The sequence below is a fragment of the Schistosoma haematobium genome, chromosome 1, assembly GCF_000699445.3.
Source record: "Schistosoma haematobium chromosome 1, whole genome shotgun sequence".
Lineage (NCBI taxonomy): Eukaryota > Metazoa > Platyhelminthes > Trematoda > Strigeidida > Schistosomatidae > Schistosoma > Schistosoma haematobium.
The window spans coordinates 60,972,364-60,994,415 of NC_067196.1; the positions used below are offsets into that span (position 1 = coordinate 60,972,364).

General features: G+C 31.1%; 1 protein-coding gene across 3 annotated transcripts in view; it reads left to right on the forward strand.

Annotated features, from left to right (window-relative positions):
- Positions 1-22,052, forward strand: part of TLN1_1 (Talin-1) — a 125,122-nt gene that overhangs the window by 34,114 nt on the left and 68,956 nt on the right. Inside the window, exons 4-6 of one of the 3 annotated variants that reach the window (XM_051209256.1) lie at positions 8,959-9,088; positions 16,513-16,683; positions 18,007-18,149. In XM_051209256.1, coding sequence (XP_051074697.1) covers positions 8,959-9,088; positions 16,513-16,683; positions 18,007-18,149 — 444 coding nt within the window. Of the gene's footprint in view, positions 1-8,958; positions 9,089-15,941; positions 16,684-17,807; positions 18,150-22,052 lie in introns of those variants that run through there. The other 2 variants (XM_051209254.1, XM_051209255.1) reach the window with 2 other exon arrangements.

The following is a 22,052-nucleotide window of genomic DNA, read 5'->3' on the forward strand; positions in this document are numbered from 1 at the left end:
CGCGCTTCTCTCCCTCTAAATGCAAGTTGTTGCTTCAGGACTGGCCCGCGTCAATACCTGAACTAAGGATAGGGAGTAAAGTAGTCGAACGCGTTGACAACTTCACTTATCTTGGAAGTTTGATCAGCCTTAATGGGCTGGTATCAAACGAAATCTCAGCACGGATTCGAAAAGCTCGTTTGGCTTTTGCCAAGTTGCCTCACCTATGGCGAATGCGAGATATCCGTCTATCAATAAAAGGACGAGTATACTGCGCGGCAGTCCGTTCTGTCTTACTTTACGGCAGCGAATCATGGCCATTACGAGTAGAAGATACTCGTAAGCTACTAGTATTTGACCACAGATGCCTTAGAAATATTGCTGGCGTCTGTTGGGATCACCGGGTAAGTAATAGTGAGATTAGACGTAGGGTATTAGGGAATGATGGTAAATCAGTTGATGAGGTTGTGAATCTTCATCGACTGAGATGGTTGGGCCACGTGTAACGTATGCGTGAACACCTATTACCACGTCGTGCAATGCTAACCGGTGTTCGGGATGGTTGGAAGAAAGTTAGGAGCGGTCAAACCAAAACGTGGCATCAGTGCTTGAAGTCACTAACTTCTGGTCTGAGAGATGTTGGTAGATGCAAACTACTTGGTTGGAGTCCGCGTGACTATCGTAACCAATGGTTGGAGACTCTTGGCGACATGGCTCAGAATCGATCACAATGGCGTCGGTGTATACACTCTCTGTCTTCCCTTAAACTAAGAGATTAAAATCGCTTCACATCTTTCTTTCTTCGTAGTAAATCTTTCTTCCTGTACTATATCCTTATTGCAGTCTTTCTTTTATATATTACCACCTTTGACCTAACCACTGCTATGAATCCGGTGTCCATCTTGTGTTAATGAGGTATGGCAACTTGGACCGATGCATATATGTGCCTGGTCCTACGTTGTAGCTGACTGACTGATAGTTGACCAATACGCACCACTGACCAGCTTTAAAATGTCATAACTGATATCCTGATCAAATTATTTATTTGTATTATTACGTTACTTAGGTTATAGTCATTTTCATGAATTTATTGAATCTTTCTAGATCAGATGTGATATATCTATAACCACTTTCGTATTTCCTGTTGTTTCTCATTAGACATGACTTTCTAGTTAGTATAATGTGATGTTTTATTTTTACTCATGAATCTAATGCTAGAAATTGCATACGATCGATGACGTTATCTTCCTTTTCGACGAAATTCGCTTCATCTACTTGACAGTTCTTTCTTGTCTCCATAAATAATAAAGATTATAAACAATTTTTAAACTTCCCGCTCTCAATATCTTTACAATAAAGCATACTGATGTAACTTTGCTACTTTGTTATTGTTTTACCACAATGCTTCAGTTTGGACATTGTGATAGAACTGTAATTAAAAACACTGCATTGGTAAACAAAGTGAAGTCCTTTTTATTGTGCCTTATCGTTTTCGTTCGATCTAGATAAACAAATAAATAATCTTTAAGAAAATGTAAATAATAAGAACTATGCCAACAGTGAGGCATGAGGTTAACTTTGCTAGAAAAAGATCTATAGCAGGAGAGTTGATAAATAACCAGAATTAATTGTTATGGGCTCACTTACTTACTGCTTAACAACTTAAGCAAATAAAGATTTCCCACTGATATCTGGTAAGAAAGCTGTCACATATGTATTGTCAACCAAGTCACATGTGAAACTATTACTCGTCGGCGAAATTGAGTGAAACATTTAAAATAGAAACTTAGGGAATAGAAGGTATCATTGCCAGGTGTGAGGTGCAAGACTTTGGTTTTATTCGCGTGTGTAGGTTTATTTGATTGGAATTCTGTTAAGGAGTCCCAATTAACGATATCTGGTCGTTGTTTTCTTGGTTTTCTCTCATGCCTTAGCTGTCAGTTAGTAATCGAAAAAAGTTTTACAGTTATTCTACTTTTACTAATCAACATTTTTCATAGTCCTTTGCCCCTCATTTTTATGTTTACTTGTTTGTTGGGAAATAATTTTTGTTAATTTTTGTTCGTCCGGAAAAACATTTTCATTTGATAGTCTTACTTTTCAGATTATGTTTCACTCAGTCGATCAGTAAAACCAATGTGGAACTCGGGTTGTTACACAACATTAGCAGAGCAAAATGAATACCAAAGTAGTGTAATTAGTAGTATCAGTGATGGTAAAAATAATTAAGCTTAGAAGGTATAATTCAAGAGGAAATAGTTAACTTAGGCAACAAAAGGTATAAAAACTAAGGATTTAAGAGAAGAAAAAGAGTTAATGCACCTATGTCAGAATTTTTGAAATGATTTCAGATCTTTTGTTCCATTGTGTTACGTATGCCCAACGACCGACTGCCTCGACGTGCCATGTTCAGTGGTATAGGAGTAGGTTGGAAGAAAGCTAGGGGCAGCCAGACCAAAACATGGCACAAATCCATGAAGTCATTGACAAGTGAACTGAGCCATGTTGGTAGGTGTAGACTACCTGGTTAGGGACCGCGAGATGACAGCAACCGATGGTTAGAGACCTTGAATGACATGGTTCAGAATCGTTTGCAATGGCGCAGGTGCATCCACTCTTTTTGTTCTCCCAAATTCTAATGTCCTTTTTTTCTCTTCCCAAATTTATTTCACTGTATTATACTCTTTAAATAACATCTCCAAACCCTAATTTTCCCGATTACTGCTTGTACTCTTATTACCTCTACCACTACGGGATTTGAATCGACCACTGCATCTCTGTGCTAATGTGGTATAACAACTCGAACTGATGTACGTACGTACGAAGTTCTACGTTGTTACTGACTGACTGACTGATTTTGTTCCATTATTTTTTCCTTAAATCATATTCGTAGTACCTAATCTTTATTATCTCTATTACTACGCTCTACATTGCCAAGTTAGATGTTGCTTTAGACTAAATGAATTCATCTGCATCATCACGACAGATTATGCGGCATGTCATGTACTGTTCACAACTGTAGTTCACGTTGGTCAGACGATTCTCAGCCAAATAGTTTTCATCTACACCAACGCACCTCCAACCGACATCCTGAGTTCAGGGACTAATGCTACTTTATAATATGGCTGCCCTTGACCTTTCAACCTTTTCCTATACCATCTAGCATTATACATCGAGATGGGAAGTAGTTTATTGTGTTTTACTAGGTTACTGTTAAAACAAGTGAATAGTCAGACATAGCACTCGTAACAGTTGGTAAGTTCAACCTGTCAACAGTATATATAGTACTGCTTGATTTAAATCATGTGTTTGTTCGTTTATACCTAACTGGATGACTAATGTCAAAAATAAATTTATGTCCTCACAAATCTAATACTAATTTTCACATATATATCCTACTTTATATTTCTACTATTGATTATTATCGGTGCAGTCAACAAGTTATGAATATTGTTAGCAGTGTGTGAATGAATAAGTAGACCATAATTAAAATTTATACTCAATGAATTTAACAATGATAACAAGTATTGGAAATACACATATATAACTATCCATTACTGTTATCTCAATTGTCCTACCCAAATGTTACAACCTGGGCGTATTGAAATATATTCCTGCTGAAGAAATGTTAAATAAATTACTTCTTACTTTTTTTTTGTTCCTGCTAGTCATATAATTTACCCATCTCGTAGTGATTTTCAAAAAAAAAAATTTAAAAAAAACATGACTGATTTATTGCAAACTAGCTAAAACGCATGAAACTAATTCAATCAGAGTAAAATATTAATAAATGATGTAAAAAATTGAAAATCCAAACTATAAAATTCATGTAATCATTAAATTATATAGATATTGTTGAGAATTATAAGCAAAGATGGATAGTGGCTAGCAGTGGAGTCCGGGACGCGCGTTTCGTCCTGTTTGGGACTCGTCAGCTGGATGTACCTGCATCTCAGAGTTGATGTTCACTCCGGGACTCGAACTCAGTACCGTTCGCTTCAAACGCCATCGCGTTATCCACTTAGCTACTGAGTCCTGATAGCCACTTGCTTGTGCAATGGGGTGAAGTTCAATTCACTTGATATTGCTTTTCTTGAATCTTCCCATTGATGTTTTTGGACTGAAATTGATCAGTCTCTTATTGGCATATGTGTATACTGTGCGTATGCCTCGATATTGCCTTAATTTACAAGCATTATAAGCAAAGATGGATAGAGTGAATAGAGTGAACGTCAACTTTGAGATGCAGGTACATCCAGCTGACGAGTCCCAAACAGGACGAAACGCGCGTTCTGGATTCCACTGCTAGCCACTATCCATCTTTGCTTATAATGCTTGTAAATTAAGGCAATATCGAGGCATACGCACAGTATGCACATATGCCAATAAGAGACTGATCAATTTCAGTCCTAAAACATCAATGAGAAGATTCAAGTAAAACAATATCAAGTGAATTGTTGAGAATGTTCATGTAAATATCTTTTTTGATAAAAACAAAGGTAGTTATCACAATTTATTACTAATCCATGTATATAATTTACATCATATAATAATCATAATTATTACAAGTTTAATGTAATAACTTTCAATTTTCAATCAGTTGAACTGAATGAATATATATTTATGGATAGACAGAAAGATAAATAGATTGATAGGTGAATGAATGAATGAATGGATGGGTATGATTTTATTATATTGAAATCAAATGGAAACAGATATTTTAGAATAATCCGTAATCCGATTAATTTAAATATTATTACTATTATTTGCAACATTTTATACATGAGAGAGATGATATACACCGGATATATCAGTTAATTGGTGCATGTAGACAGTGAAAAAAAAAGTTGACTCCCAAAAATGTTTTACAGGTGTTTGTTCTTTTTTATTTATTTATTTATTTAAAACATATAAATGATTGAATATTTAACCTTAAATTAGGGTATCATTGTTCTTTTTTTTTGTTGTTGTTGTTAAACATCATCTGTATATTTAATCTAGTATATTGATGAAAATAATAAATACTATCAATGTACTTGCATAACTGATTAGTCAAAAATTAATACACGAACTAAGCATTTCAGTGTTATGTGTACTTTTCAATATTTCTTTTATAATAGTAACATCATGTGCTGAACATATATATATATATATATATATATATATATATATATATATATATATATATATATATATATATAATCAATATTGAAATAGTCTTTCCACTTTGATATGTTCATCCCTTTTCATGTAAACTATTTTTAAATAGGTACTTATAAATAAAAGTTTTATTTCTTTTTGTCTAATTCCTTTTCTTTCTTATTTCTCTCTTGTAAACTTTCAAGGCATTTATATTTATATTGATCTATATGTGATGTATTTGAATAACATACTTATTATGATAGATTTAACTCATTTGTATAAATTAAAATTTCATTTATATTCATCTATTAACCTAGTAAACAACATTATTTCACTTTCTTCTCTTCCCATTATTAAGATTAATTTCTGTTTGTTTATTCTACTGATAATTCTTTTCAATTCACTAATGTATGTTTATGCATATTTTATTCTTGAAAATATAACTTATGTATCCGTTTCAACAACATGGTACAGTTCATTCTCCACACAAATATGCACATACACACATACACGCAAACATGATATTATTATCATCATATTCTGCCGTTTTCCCTATATTACCTGTGAAACACATGTTCTGTCTTTATTTTAATTGTTTGTGAAATTTCAAACAGTGTTATAGACAACAACTTTTTCCATTCACTCTTGTTATCCTGATCAGTAGTTATTACATCTTTCTTTGAATTAAATTTTATGGTAATAATAATAATAATAATAATAATAATAATAATAATAATAATAATAATAATAGACATAATAGCAACCATGTGCATAATTATGTTACACTATGTTTATTAAATCATGTCTAATTTATTGATGCTTTTTCATTCCCTTATACATTAAATATACTTAATCATTTACAATAGTATCATCTGTCAATAGTTGGTTGACAGCTTAATAAGTTGGTCCATATGAATTCGTTATTTTAAAAAACGAAATTATTCTGTGGCGTTTGTCATCTAATATGATTTTTAGTGAGAAAATAATAAAAATAATAACCAGTTCGTCTCTTAAACAATGTGATGAAACCTGTCACATATATATTTATTAGTTCAAATTATCACAGTGTATTTACACAACAAAATGAAATGATCAATAAAAATGCCAGAATAGCTGAAGTAGTAACAGTGTCAATAGTAATAAAAAAGATGATCCGTAGACAATATGATTTGGGAAAAACTGAATTTACAGAATAAAAGGTGTAAGATAATTTTAAAACTCAAAATACGAAAGAAGACAAACAGTGAATGTATCTGATTCATTGTAACTGCTTTTGAACCAACGTCACCCAATGTCTTTATTTATTGGTCAAGATAATCGTGTGAACTCGAGACAGCTTGTTAGTATCAATCAACACTATCTAGTCCAGTAGTCAATAATTTAATGTACTGGTTCCATGTTTTGGTTTGGCTGTCTTTATCTTTCTTCTAAACTAACTCTTATACCAACTGACGTTGCGCTATTCGTTAGGCGATGGTTGAGCATATGTAATACATGTTCCAATAACCTCAGGTGATGAAGATCTACTGCTTCATCAACCGATTTCCTATTAGTAAAATCTTTATGTCAATAATATTGAAATATATAGCTTATTCTGATATCTGGCAGATGATTTGTTTATCATGCTCAATTGATGACTATTGATCCCATTTCATGTTTCTTCATTCCCTTTCACGGATAATTCAATCATGCATAGATATATCATTTGCGTTTCTCACGTATCCTCTTAGATTTAAGAGGTATCATGTCTGTTATATAATAATCATCTGAGCTAATTAAATATAATGCGGTTTCTTATTGGAATCAATCATCACTTTTCTGTTGCTTTATTTAATATTAGAAGTCGGTTCTTGTAAATAAATGAGTGGAGGTTGTTTTATAAAAATACCTGTACATATCTTCCAGTTTTTTTTGCTACATCAAAACTTACTGTGGTGACCATTGATCCAATCCAGTGATCTTTCGTTACATTATATTATTGAATATACTTTAAATTTGTCTGTCGATGATCTTTACATGCGTTTGTATAGAGCTTTAATAATCCAGACAGCTGTTCTAAATATCTTTAGATGTTGTGATTGGCTGACTTATAGTGTCGTTCGAAATATTTCCTGTCTTTGAACTGTAGTGCGTACGATAAATCTGAGTTTAAAACACTCGAATTCCGACTACTAAGTCGCTGGTTAGAACACATTTTTACCTATTGTGATCTGGTCAGCTTTACAGTACGAATGATCCGTACACTTAAAATGCAACTGAAGACCGGACTGTTAATTAATAAGTGACTTTGATTATTATTATTACTTACTTACTGACTTTCTTTCTACGAACCAATTTTTTCTTCTTGTACTATACCTCTATATGCAATCTTTCTCTTATATATTACCACCTTTGACATAACCACTGCTATGAATCCGGTGTTCATCTTGTTGTGCTGATACGGTATGGTAACCTGGACCGATGCACATATGTGCCTGGTCCTACGTTGTAACTGACTGACTGACTTACTTACTTACTGAACAGTAATTATTCATATACAATGTTGAAAGCAAAAAAATTGAATTAAAAACTTTTTCATACAAGAATAATAAAGATTGTAGAATGAACTGAATACAATTTATTTCGTGTGCTCTATGTCATCTACATACGCACTGATTTGTACGTGATTGTTTTTCAAAATCATACATTTTTCGATTAATTGCTTATGATCGAAATAAAAACTTGGTTCGTCTGTCAGTTACAAAATGAACTATTTATGACCATTTTATCTTTGAAAATGTTCACTATTACCTTATTTTTAATAATAATGGTTTTGGTAACTACTCTGTCATAAATTTTGTTCTTTATCTCTCTCTCTCTTTTTCTCTATTGTATTATGTATTATGTAGTAATGTGTAAAATTATCCATTAGTTCTTTTTTTCCTTGATTTCTAATAGCTGATATCCCGTGGTGTATGATAATTTATTGATTATGCAATTGTCGTTGAATGTGTGATTTAGTTACTTTCAAGTTGTAATTGTAATGGAATTACTTGTGTAGGGCATGCAGAAATACATCATCGAGCAGTGGATTTGACAATTATAAATAGTTTTTTCGTGTCTTCCATGAGTATAATGTAAGCCAATTGTGACTACTTCACAAGTCTACTTTATTCACAGCTTTTTGTCAATATGGGGTTGTGGAGATTGTCGAGTTTTTGATTGAGATCATGGGTCGATTAATGTTAGACCACCATTGAAAACCTGGAAGCACTGGATGGCCGTTTCGTCTTAGTATAGAACTCCTCAGCAATACGCACCCCCGATCCCGCACACCGGGTCACTTAACCACTGAGCCGGCAGCCAACGGTGTTAATGTCTAACTTCAACCAATCCACGAAATTGCGTGACCACCTTCCATTGCCTGAGGTAGACACCTATCTCTAATTGACACGGATTAGCTGCACTGGTCACGGCTTCTCAATAGAACTAATACTAAAACTTTCACTTGATGTTGTTTTGTTTGTTAAACGAAAAATATATCTATACAATACATATAATAGTTCTTAAAAATATATTTCAGTAATTTGAATGAACACTACACTTTCATGTCGATTGCACTGTAGCAGACCAATGTGATACTGATTACTACTACATGCTCTCATGAAGTTTTTGTAGTTTCCATTATCGTCGTCTATATAGGATACATTGATAAATAAATACCTGTTTTTGGTTATCTACATTATAATGTGATGTAATTTTTTTTCTTACTTTCTATTCTTTGAGAAATAAAAAGAACTCAAGAATGTTATTCATTTATTGATTTACTTTTTCCTTATTGTATTTTAACGTGAACAGGATACAGTAGAATATAGATACAGATATCGATGGCTCTATATTCGTACAATGGATGGAACTCGAAAAACTTTGAAAGTGGATGATAGTAAAACTGTAGCTGAACTTATGTTGATGATATGCACTAAAATGGGTAAGAATTTATACATAGATATATATTTACATGTAGTTCATTGGTTTAAAGATTTAACTTGATTCCATAGGATTGTAACTTTCCTATACACTAGGTTCAGTTTGGTTAGATAATAATGTTCTATGTTTAATTTAATCATTTTTAAGGTGTGCACTGGTTTTCAACTTTTAAGACAAACTAAATATTTTATGATAGATGCATTACTACTGAATATTTACTTGTCATTATATCCACCCATCCACCTACGTATTATTCACTTCACCCATTTCATTCAAACAGATTCAAATATTTGAATTGCTAACGTAACATTTCTTGCTTGTAGTTTTAAGAAGCAAAAAAAAGAAGTCAGAAAAAACTGTAAACTTGAATTATGAGCGAACAGTTGTTCAATGCTATAAGTGATTAATTGGTGTTTGTTTGTTTCAGTAAAACAAATTAACTGATTGTTTGCTGAAAATCCCCTTTTAACATGTTTTTTCTTCGTTTTAAATATCTTATCTTTTTTCTGTTTCCATCAAATTATGTCCATTATTATTATTATTGATCAATGTAATTGGTTGATAAAATAAGTATTCTGATATTATAATTCAGTAGAACCATCGGTTGAACTATAATTTGTGGTCGACCTTTCAGCAACGCTAAAGCAACCTACTTACTAGGGTTAATTGAGGGTTATATATTAGTATGAAGAGTTAGAATTCGGATTTACGGTTGAATTTTAGAATTAAGAATTAGATTTAGTGTTTTCATCACGAACTGGCATAAGCTATAATGCTAAAATGGTATTTAGCCAAACGGTTAATGAATTTAGCACCGAAATCCAAGATCTATCTAAAATTTGATTGGTTGGTCTATAAATTATAGTCTCGCCAAATTATCTTCATGTTGTTAAAATGTATTTGGGCGTTAGGGTTTGATAATACATATATCCGAATAACTGACAGTATTCCATCGCTAATTAATAGAAATAAAGTCAAACTTATCACATATAAGTTTTGTTTTGAATGTGTAAGATGTCATCCTGTTTTAAGTATATTGTCGTGGAGATTGTCGAATTTCATCGATATCAATATTAGACCACCGATGAAAACCTGGTAGCACTGGACACCTGTTTCGTCCTAATGTGGGATTCCTCAGGAGAGCTCAACCACTATCCCGCAATCCGAGTGTTCTTCAAATGATTTGAATTATCTGAACATACGTTTAATCAAATCTATCCTAAAACGGGACAATTCTTAATCTGTATTCAGTATTTATACTAGCATGCACTATTACAAATGAAAGATATAATTACTTAAACACACTGAAATTTCCAATCATTTGTATTTTCTTTTTAACAATTTGTCCGCCACACTATTACCAACGATTTTTATCACTATTATTATTGCTTTTGTAAAACATTCAGTCCCTTTGATAAATTTAGATAATGTAAGGGGAAGATCAAGTTTGTCACAACCACATGATATAATAGCGTAGTACATTTCGAATAGGCTGATCATACGTTTGCTAGTCAAGTCAGTGCGATATGAAAAATAAAAGTTAACTAAACAATAGGAGTACAAGAAAATAGTAAGTTAACAAGAAAAAACAATATGAATCACATCACTTAGGATGATAAGTCAATCTTACCAGGGTATGTGTATTGTAAGGGTATCCATTCGCACAGCCGACTACCAAAGAGGGCATATTAATAAAGGTGATCAGTAAAAAGTGGAATAACATTTTCAATGGTGTTAAATATATTCACTTTATCGTCTGTCGCTATGCCTTACGACCAATGAGGAACGTATTTTTCTAAAGGTATAATGAATAGCCTAATTTCAACAAATACTGATAAAATACTAGGAATTCTCTTATTTGGTAACAAATTGATATTATTATTATTATCCTAGTCATGTTATCCCGTATATCTATCTCGAACAGCTAGGACATAATCTATCAAAAGGCATGTTGTTGTTATTAGCTTAGTCTATGTTGAATTAAGTCGGTTGAAACTCCCGTTTAGTTGTTAGCCAATAGAATAAACTTTCTCTGTTCCCACATAATTGGACAGTAAAAATCATGAATTATTAATAGCCTAATAAACTGCCTAAGTTACAATTTAATTTAGTTAACTAATATGGATAAAATTTTATCATTTTAGTTTAATATTGATTAGCCTCAACCAACAGTTATTTCAAAGATTGTCGGTATAATAACTCCTCACTTCGTCATAATTCCAAAAAAATATCCGGTAAAGAAACAGACATGTTCAATTTCTAATTCTTTATTTAAAATTTATCGAAACAAAATCAACATGTCATAAATACATTAGAATCAGTTAGAAAAGTGAAATTTCAATTCTGAATAACAATCAATGCCTAGTAGTTATTTGCAAAAAGAAACGAAGTAATCAACATTCATAGAAAAAATAGTCAATTAATCTTACTTACTTACTTACGCCTGTTACTCCTAATGGATCATAGGCCGCTGACCAGCATTCTCCAACCCACTCTGTCCTGGGCCTTCCTTTCTAATTCCATCCAATTCTTGTTCATTTTTCTCATGTCTATCTCCATTTCCCGGCGTAACGTGTTCTTTGGTCTTTCTCTTTTCCTTTGGCCTTGAGGATTCCATGTGAGGGCTTGTCTTGTGACGCAGTTGGGTGCTTTCCTCAATGTGTGTCCTATCTAATATATGATAAACAATCAATGCTTCCATTATCCACATTTTCATCTTTATCATGTAATTTAATTTAATGGTTATTAATACATTTTTACAGTGTTTTTACACTTTCCAAATGATCGATATTATGACAGCACAAATGTACTGATTGTTCAGGTTTGTTGTGCTGTTTAATTGTCTTTAATTGAATTCACAATTTACGTTTTTACACTTTCAAATAACTGAAAAAAAAGCTTTTTTTCAATCCCTAAAGTGATTTTATTTATGATAAAAACCTTGATTATTAGGGATTATTTTATTTGTATGCGTTTTGTTACTTTAAATTAAGTATCTCCTTAAAAGTACAATGTTTTAAGGATTTAGTTTATTCATATTCAGTCAGTCAGCTACAACGTAGAACCAGGCACATATGTGCATCAGTTCAAGTTGCCATACCTCAATGACACAACAAGATGAACACCGAATTCATAGAAATAGTCAATTCAATGGTGGTAATATATAAAAGAAAGATTGCATATAAAGGGTTTATTCATGTTATTATTATTAGTAGTATTACTGCCAATAGTTGGAGAAATTTAGATTCACCAGACACATATCCACATTCTTGGACAAAAATACCACTACATATATCTTCTTTTCACTGTTTTTATCAAATTGTTAATCGATACATTGATTTAATATTGTATTCATTTCAGTTTTGAGCTGTTTTGTTTAAGTATGATATATTTTTCAGATGTATACTCTACCAGTCTTGTTTCTTATGTAGAATAAACGATATTATATTACGCTTGTAAAATAAAAAAAAATAAATCATTATCATCATTGAAAACGAAGAAGACAGGAAGAGGTACAATCATCACAGCCTTTGTTGTAATTTTTCTTCGAATAATTCATTGATTTACTAATGAAATCATCGATTAATTTGGTGTCTATCATGTGATGATTAGAATTACTGTTTCCAAGGTTGTTTCTTAATAGTAATAGTATCACTAACTAGATTGTGTTATGCTGCTTAAAATTAGTGAGTGACGTTGAAAGGAAGTTAAATAAAAGTACACAAATGCACACATAAATACTCTTCTTTTGTTTTTCTCTGCTTTTAAAATTTGATATATATTTGTCAGTTAAAAAATAATAATAAAGACTATGTGTAGACAGAGATAGATTGTCATTGTTTATTAAGATGTTCACTTAAGATGAATTGATTTATTGAAAGTGAGATGATTTTAGTAAAATTAATTATCTTGTTTTGTTTCATTTTCTTGTTCTTAATAAATATAACTATTATGATGTCTTTCTTAGATCATCAAAAAAATACACACACTAGACACAGCTAGTTTCGGTCTCATTCCCATAGGGTTTAATAATCATCGTTTTTTTATATTGTAAATAGCCCTCTTTTTCATTTCTTTTGAAACTGAGATTTTTTTCTCTCTCTTTATATCGGTATATATTTTCTAACAGAAAATTGGGGTGAAAATGTAACTCACTTACTACATATAGGCATATGCATTCGACCTTGAAGAATACGTATTTTGCTGTACGCCAGCCACTCAATGGTTTAAAAGCAAAGTACCTTAACCTTCAAGCAGCTACTTCACTTTACTTTTAGCTAGGGGGTATAGTTGTGGAAGCTACCTTGAGGTTATTTTAAATTCATAAATATTAGTTGTTGCAGTATTTCGTTTTTAATATGATTATCATCAAAATTATTTTAGAAAAAGGTGTATTTTAAGTATATAATCAATAAATTTACAACACCTATATATTAACTGTTAATATTTGCATGTGAAGTAATGATTATATTTGTGGGAAGCAGTAAGCAGAGAGAAAGTGTGTTGTATGTGTTAATATTATTTTAAAACATTTATTAGATAAGAAATTATTTTTGAGATGTTTGGAAGAACAAATCGCTTTATTTTTATTGAAATCATGAACCGATCAACATTAAACCACCATTGGAAACTTGGAAGCACTGGATGGTTGTTCCGTTCTAGTATAGGACTCCTCAACATTGCGTATCCACTATCCCACCCACGGTATTCGAATCCAGGATCTCTGGTGTTGCGCAAACATTTAACTTCTAGACCTATGAGCCAGCATTCGATGATGTTAATGTCCTAAAGCAGGACGAAACAACCGTCCAGTGCTTCCAGGTTTTCAATAGTGGTCTAACATTGATCACTTCATGATTTCAATGAAATTCAACAATCTCCTCAAAAGTCCACTTATCATGCATTTGAGCAGCTTAAAAATAACATTTAGTGTATAGTGCTTGTGCATCTATAATAATGTCATTCATGGTATATACACTAAGACGAAATCATAGGTCAAGATGTAATTTTTTGCATTAATTATTTACGGTATGAATGGATGATTCATATCCACACACTACATATGTATTCTGAGTATCTAACCTTTTCTTTACTGTTTTATTCGCTGTACCACAGATTCAATTTTTATTCAGTTATTATTGACTGGTATTTAAGATAAACTTATACAATATACATTCAGTACTATCATTCAGCAAAATGTCTGCTTGATTGATGGTAATCTAGGTCTTAATTAACTCCAGGAGTCCCACAATAGGATGAAACGGCCGTCCAGTGCTTCCAGGTTTTCCATGGTGGTATAGCTTCAAATGAATCATGATCTTAACCATTGAAATTACTATAATATCCACAAAACCCATCTGGTTTTAATTGGGTAATTGTTTAAAACTTATAGATTTATATTCTAATATTGATTATGCTAGTTGATTTACATTGACAATTCAAGTTTATCGACTTTCTCAAATTCCGGGAAAATCTTTGTAATTGTAAATTTGAAATTCAATCAATAAGCTTTCTTTTTTTGGGGAAAAAATAAATGATCGATTTCATTGGTGGGAGTGGAGTTGATTAGGCCAATAATAATAATAATAATAATAATAATAATAATAATAATAATAATAATAATAATAATAATAATAATAATAATAATAATAATAAATATCTTATTGGAATCGATTGGATAGATAAATAGATTTTTTGTAACAATTACATTGATTTCCTTTTTCCCTATTCATCATTCTTTTCCGAATTGAATACGAGGGAGTGGGTTATTCAATGAAATAGGAAAACATAGTTATTATCGTCATGATTATTGTTTGCAATATGTAAATAATTGAAGACAAACTAATAAAAAGAAGTGTTTGTTGGAAAAAAATAAAATACACATTAAAGAATTAAAAACAAAAAAATAAAGGATCAATTATTGACTGACGAAATGTACAATCCAGTTCTGCAGCTTATTTGCTTCAATAACAATCACTAGTATTACTACCACTACTACTATTTTGTCAAATGAAGACTCGGACAGAGGAAATTCATACCGTAGTGAATGAATAAACAATTTATTGTTTAATACAAAATTGCAGAGTGCCTTTGTAATATATGAAAACTACATTAAATGCATTATTTGCACACCTTTCTTGGATTGGCACTTACGAACTCCATCGTTCTTCCATTGCTTTTGTTACTCTGAATGCTTTCAGTTTTTCTTTCTCTTCTCATTTTCTTCTGCCTGTAAGAATTCTGCTCCGAGTTCCTGCTACATACTACTTATATCCATCCGTATAAGTAGCACACACTACTACTACCTGTGGGTTGCATAAAAACAAAGTTTTGTGATTGCAACACTTACTGTTATTCAAATGAAAATAAAGTACTGAGTGAATTTGAATATAACAAATTACTTTGAGCAAAGATGGATAGTGGCTAGCAGTGGAATCCAGGACGCGCGTTTCGTCCTGTTTGAGACTCGTCAGCTGGATGTACCTGCATCTCAGAGTTGATGTTCACTCTGGGACTCGAACTCAGTACCGTTCGCTTCAAACACCATCACGTTATCCACTTAGCTACTGAGTCCTGATAGCCACTTGCTTGTGTAATGGGTTGAAGTTTAATTCACTTGATATTGTTTTACTTGAATCGTCCCATTGATGTTTTTGGACTGAAATTGATCAGTTCGAGTCCCAGAGTGAACATCAACTCTGAGATGCAGGTACATCCAGCTGACGAGTCTCAAACAGGACGAAACGCGCGTCCTGGATTCCACTGCTAGCCACTATCCATCTTTGCTTATAATGCTTGTAAATTAAGGCAATATCGAGGCATACGCACAGTATACACATATGCCAATAAGAGACTGATCAATTTCAGTCCTAAAACATCAATGGGAAGATTCAAGTAAAACAATATCAAGTGAATTAAATTACTTTGAGTTTAGTGTTGACCACTAATTTTTAAAGAAAAATTTTTTATTCATTAATAAGCGAAAAAATTCTCACACAATTCAAATAGGATGCTAATATTACATATTCATATATAGTGTCATGACTGATGACCTTCTGTAAGTATCAAACTATGACCGTCAATAAAATAGAGTTGAGAAACACATACTACATAATGTCAAATAATTGATTTCATTTCGATTCTGTATTGGGATGGTGGAAAACTGATATCGGTAAACTCAATTAAAATAGAATGCAAATACTTCCTACATCTCAATGGCTTTTTGGTTAATGTTAGTTAGTCCTGAAAATAACTTGTGAACCATACAAAATCACTTTCCAAACTTCTAAGTGAGCTTCTAATTGTTTTTCGTAACTGTAAGGAAAGCATATATATATATGTATGAACCATCTAATCAATCCGTGGTCAGTAGTATCTGTCATAACGTCGTTTATATTGTTTCTCTTAAATTGTATCAATCAACAGGTATTTATAATTATGAAGAATATCTTTTGGCTCGTGATCGCGATGAAACGGATCGAGAGCGTACAAACACATTGAAAAGATCAACTAGCCATCATCATCATACTGGTACATTGATGAGAGATCAAGAAAAAATGGAAAAATTAAAGCGCAAGTTACACACCGATGATGATAGTGAGTTAATAATAATAGTCTTATATATTCTCTTTTTTATGGACTCGTTTCTGTACTCATACAGAATCCATACAAGTAATAATTACCTTGATAAATTAATGACCTCCTATTAGTTTTGTACTACAATTGTGATGTTTATTCATGCAAAGACTTTGCATTAGTCCAATCTTCCGAATTGAATATAATAGAACGAAGAATACTGACGTGTCGACGAGTTGATTGTCGCTTAATGAGGTTTTATCAAATAGGGTATATAGTGATTGGTAATTTATCTTTTTACAGTATCTTCGTTATACTCGGTATTGATATTATGAATATAAAAAATATATATGTATCGTGTAATTCTACATATATCTTAGGAGATATTAGTTAGTAAAAACTCCTTAATTTCATGATTGTATGAATTATCTTAAGTTTATCAAATTAAATATCCTATAGCAACCGAAGTAAGTAATGGAAAAACTTGAAGTAATCAGCGTTCTATGGAGAATGTTCAGAAAACAACAGCGTATTAGGTTTCTCGTCGTTTTGATTAAAAACTTCTGAGTTCAATAATAAAATGTTGATGTATTTGTGATATTCTCCCAATGAGTAGAAATTTGTATTTCTGACGTTTCGTGACGTAGTTTAAACCACTTTTTGATGGTAACTTAATACATAATCGAATTAACTTTACGCAAGTTTATTTATTAGACTATTTAAATTTCAATTTATTTAAAATTATCAAATCAAACCTTGATATTGACAGTGACTGTTAAGTTTGTTACCAAGTTAAGTCTACTTTCTCTGAACTTCTAGATTTGCAAGTTTACCTGTTATCGTATAAATTCACTTGTCTTCTCTACGTAAGCTCGCTGTCGAAGCAAGTACTTTATTCTACAATTTGCGTTTTTTTCCATTTTTATCTAGTCCTCAATAACCAATGTGTATAGAGTAGTAGTCTAGTAATCGGCTAGAAAGTTATTATTTTTTCAAGTGTTTACAGTTTACCGCTAGACATTAAATGATTTCATTTTATTTTCTTCTTAATGTTTCACAACAAGTAAATTCCTCAACCAACTAGTCGTTTATTGTGTTGTTTAATAATTTAAGTAAATAATAATAGTCATTATTTTGAGATTAATTGTAGACAAGCAAATTAAAATAATTTAACAGTTTAACTGATTTCCATAATAATAATAACCGATTTGTTTCAACCCTATCTCCCTACTTTATCATATTAAATAGATTTGTTTTTACCATAGAGAAAGGTCTGTTATATTTTCTGTTTATCTTTATAAGTGTCTTTTTATTTATCCCCCCTTTTCCGCTTTCACCTCTCAGTGGAATGGCTTAATCCATCGCAGAGTTTAAGACAACAAGGTGTAGATGAAAAGGAAATTCTACTATTGAAACGTCGATATTTCTTCTCTGATATGAATGTGGATGCTCGTGATCCGGTACAATTAAACTTATTATACGTTCAAGTATGTTATTGTTTTCTAAATAATCTTTTTTTATTTATTATCAAGAAGTGATTTACATTAAGTCATGAAACGTCTGAAATATAATTTTCTACTCATTGGGATATCACAATTATTTACTTTGTACCTAATGCTCAATTCATTTGTAACTATCAAGTTCAACCTTGGCATTGATACACACAAAGAAAAGGATTTTCATATTTCCGTTTATCCTAATAGTATGGTTTAACCATAATACTATTTAAAGAAGAAATTATGTTGTTGGGGGCGAAAATTTTGTCATCAATGACATTAGATAATCATCGCCCGTGAGACATGAAGGTCTTGTGTTCTATCCCTGACAAGGTCATCGATGCATACTACAGGAGTCTATATATATATATGTTCGTCAGAAAAATGCTGTTGTTCGTTTTGCAAATTCTGTTGTCGGAAATTTGTGAACGTTCTTTTTATGTATTGTAATTTTGCTTATGTTTAACTCAATCAGTGATTAGTTGATGTAAAAGCGTTTTTAGTAAATTGTTGTCCAATTTACTACTAACAAAATCTCATATTAATCAAATAATGAGCATTAATTACCTTTTGTATTTAGTAAAAAGTATTTTTTTCATCGAAATGCTATGAGTTTTGTCAAGTAGGCTCATTGGTTGAAATTGAGTTTACCAAGTACGTTGAATTAATGTTGAGAAAATAGTTCGAATATGTTTTTCCTCTATTCTTCTACAATAGCGATAGTTCCCATGGAATTATTTTCGCTTATTCATAAGTTTAATAATAGAAAGTGGTGTATTGCAGTGAATATATTGACCATTTTACGTAGCTTTTCTAATTGTATTAACCGTAGTAGGGTGTTGACAACATGCAACCAAATCCTAGTACATATATGGATGAAATTCTCTATCTTTTATTTTAATCAAATCATCATCCTAGGTGATGAAACAGAATTTATAAAAACTCTATTTGTTATCCAGTTTATGATCATATTTTTTCACTGGAGTATAATCTTTCAATTGATCAGTTGATTTGAAACATATTTGCTGAAAGTAAAAAAACTCAAATGTGATTTCTGAATGTTGTATCGTAAGTCTCTTCAAAAATTCACTTCAGAACATGTTGAGATCACTGACCCTAAGGAAACAAGACTGATGTTAGTCACTAGATCTAAGATGATGATGATGATGATGATGGTAAGTCGGTTGATAAAACTGTAAGCATGTTGTAACATGTAACTTGTAACACAAACAAATGTAACAAGTTGAACATACAAACTCAAATAACTTAAAACAGTTTGAAATTGTGAGAAAGCAACAATTATTTCATATCAGTCACAAATGATTTTGGTTGATTATATTTTATGCATGTTATTCATTGAAACTTGATGTAGGAATATTGCAAAGAAACATTATCATAAACAACTGTACTTTGTATAATAACTAGTATTTGCTCTCTTTTTTTGTCTTCATTCCTCGTTACTAAAAATATACCTGAAAATATGATGATAATTCTAACAAAAAGTAAAGTATATCAATGTATGTTTTGTATAAAAACAGTATAAAAACAGATCCAATAGAAACAATAAGAGAAAGAGGGAGAGAGAATCTATTTATTGTCATATTTTATTCTTAAACTAATTATAAGACGATCATATGATTTGTGTTTATGAATTAATTTCAAGTGGTAATACACATATACACACAGTTAGATTATACCGTTTATCATTCGTAGTAGTAGTAGTAGTGACCAGTTAGTTCATTTCAATAAATAATTTACATCAGATTGACCGGTACTTTCTATACTATTAACGATTATTAACTTTAATCATGATGGTTGCACAGTAACGAAGATGTTTCTTTTCTCATCATCACTACTAGAATTGTAAGTTTTTTTTCTTTTTAAAAATGTGTGTATTTATGTACATTTATGTACATGTGCATATCGGTTTCTATTACATTTATTGAAACGTCTTTTTTTAATTTAAATAAAAAAAAAGCAACAACGAAGTAATGATTGAATCATATGACTCTATAGATTAACATGCTATTTACGATATAGTTTTCTCAAATTATCCTTTCTTCTCGTTCTTACGTTTTATTTAATCATCATCCTCTTTGTATAAGTTGGTTGTCGATCACATGCTAAAGATATAATATGTACGTCAATACATAAGATAAACAGTTATGATGATAATTACTAAGTTTACTTACTCTATTTATATCTTCGATTTAATGTATTATATTGATTAAAGTGCTACTGATATTACTCTATGAATTTATGAGCTTCTATTTTGTTATCCATTAGGTTATATAGAGTAGAGTTCATCTTTACGGGTTACTAAATAAAAACCAATATTTTTAACCACCAAGCTACTGTTATTCCTTAGAAAATTGTTAACTTTAAGTGAATTATGAAATAGATGAATAGTTACATAACAGTTGGCATAGATTTGAATCCAAATAATGCATTTATCTTATTGTGTTCCCATCGTCGGTAAGATTAGCCATCCTAATCATTCATAATTCTGTGTTTTAAATTAATTTTTCATTATTTCATGTTTGTTTGTTTTTTTCATGACTTTACATATTGTAAAATATAGATTGATTCTATGCTAATCAGTTACTTAAAGTCTATATAAAGTGAATGTTCGTCATGTAAAGTCTCTCAATAAAGGCATTGTATCATTATGATATAGATATTTTGATTAGTTGGGAATAAAAATGATTTCCTTTAATCGCTTTTTTTTGTTTCTTACATAATCGGGAGTTGTAGATTGTAGTAAACATGAATATAAACTATAATAACATTTGGCATAATTGTATTTCTTTATAATTTGAAATTAAAACTAAGTAAATACAAAATTAGAAATCAATAGAAATGCGCTTTTTTTTCCATCGCAATTTTCTTTCTTTTAAAACATATTAACTTGGTAAATAATTACAGATATAGAAGAAATGTGCACAAACATTTTCACTTACAATAATAACCATTGTTGTTACTATTACTCCACTTTTTGTTTTTCAAGAAAAACATATGGTTACTCGTTTTTCACGTAAACAGTTTATGATTCTTGAACAAAAAAGAACTATATACTGTTTCTATTCAAAGTAATTTATATGTTGTACAACTACTTCTGTTTCGTTGTATTCACATATGTGAATATATGTATCATAGTTACGGGAATAGAATTTTTCCCATGTTGATCAATGGAAAAAATTGGTCATTTCTTAAAACCATTTTTTCCATAATTGACTGTGTTTGCTTTTTAGTTCAATATTACTAAAGATAATGTTGAACATTTAGTAAAGTGAATCATGATTTTCTCGTTAAAATTTATGAGTTTACATTTTTGTTATTATTATTATTTATTGTGATATTTTAAAGATTTTGTTTGACTGCTAATCAATGAATTCTAGTTTATATACAAAATTGTACATATCACTACTAGCTAGTTATTAGTAGTTGGCAAGAGGATAATATACATTGTTGTTTATTTAAAAATTGACATTTACTGTGTAGTGAGTTTTACTCTTGAGTGTGCATATCCGTTTACGTGTGTACGTATGTATGACTATCGATTTGATACAATAATACCGTTTCTGATATAGTAATTACGTCTATCCTGTTAATCTTATACGAATGAAATTGTGAATCATTAAACTAATGATTAGAACATTTGCTTTCCAATCATTTGAAACTTCTGTTTATTGTCAGTCATCACAATGTTTCTGATTGTACCTTTTTGTAAATTGTACAACGAAAGGTTGTAAACTTTTCATAAACGTGTCTGAATAGGTTATGTGATTAATAGACATAATGACATATTAAGACACAAAAAACAGGTAACTTGTTGAAATATCTAGATGACTGGAACAGTTAGCCCAGATATTCAAATAGGCCACCAGATTGAAG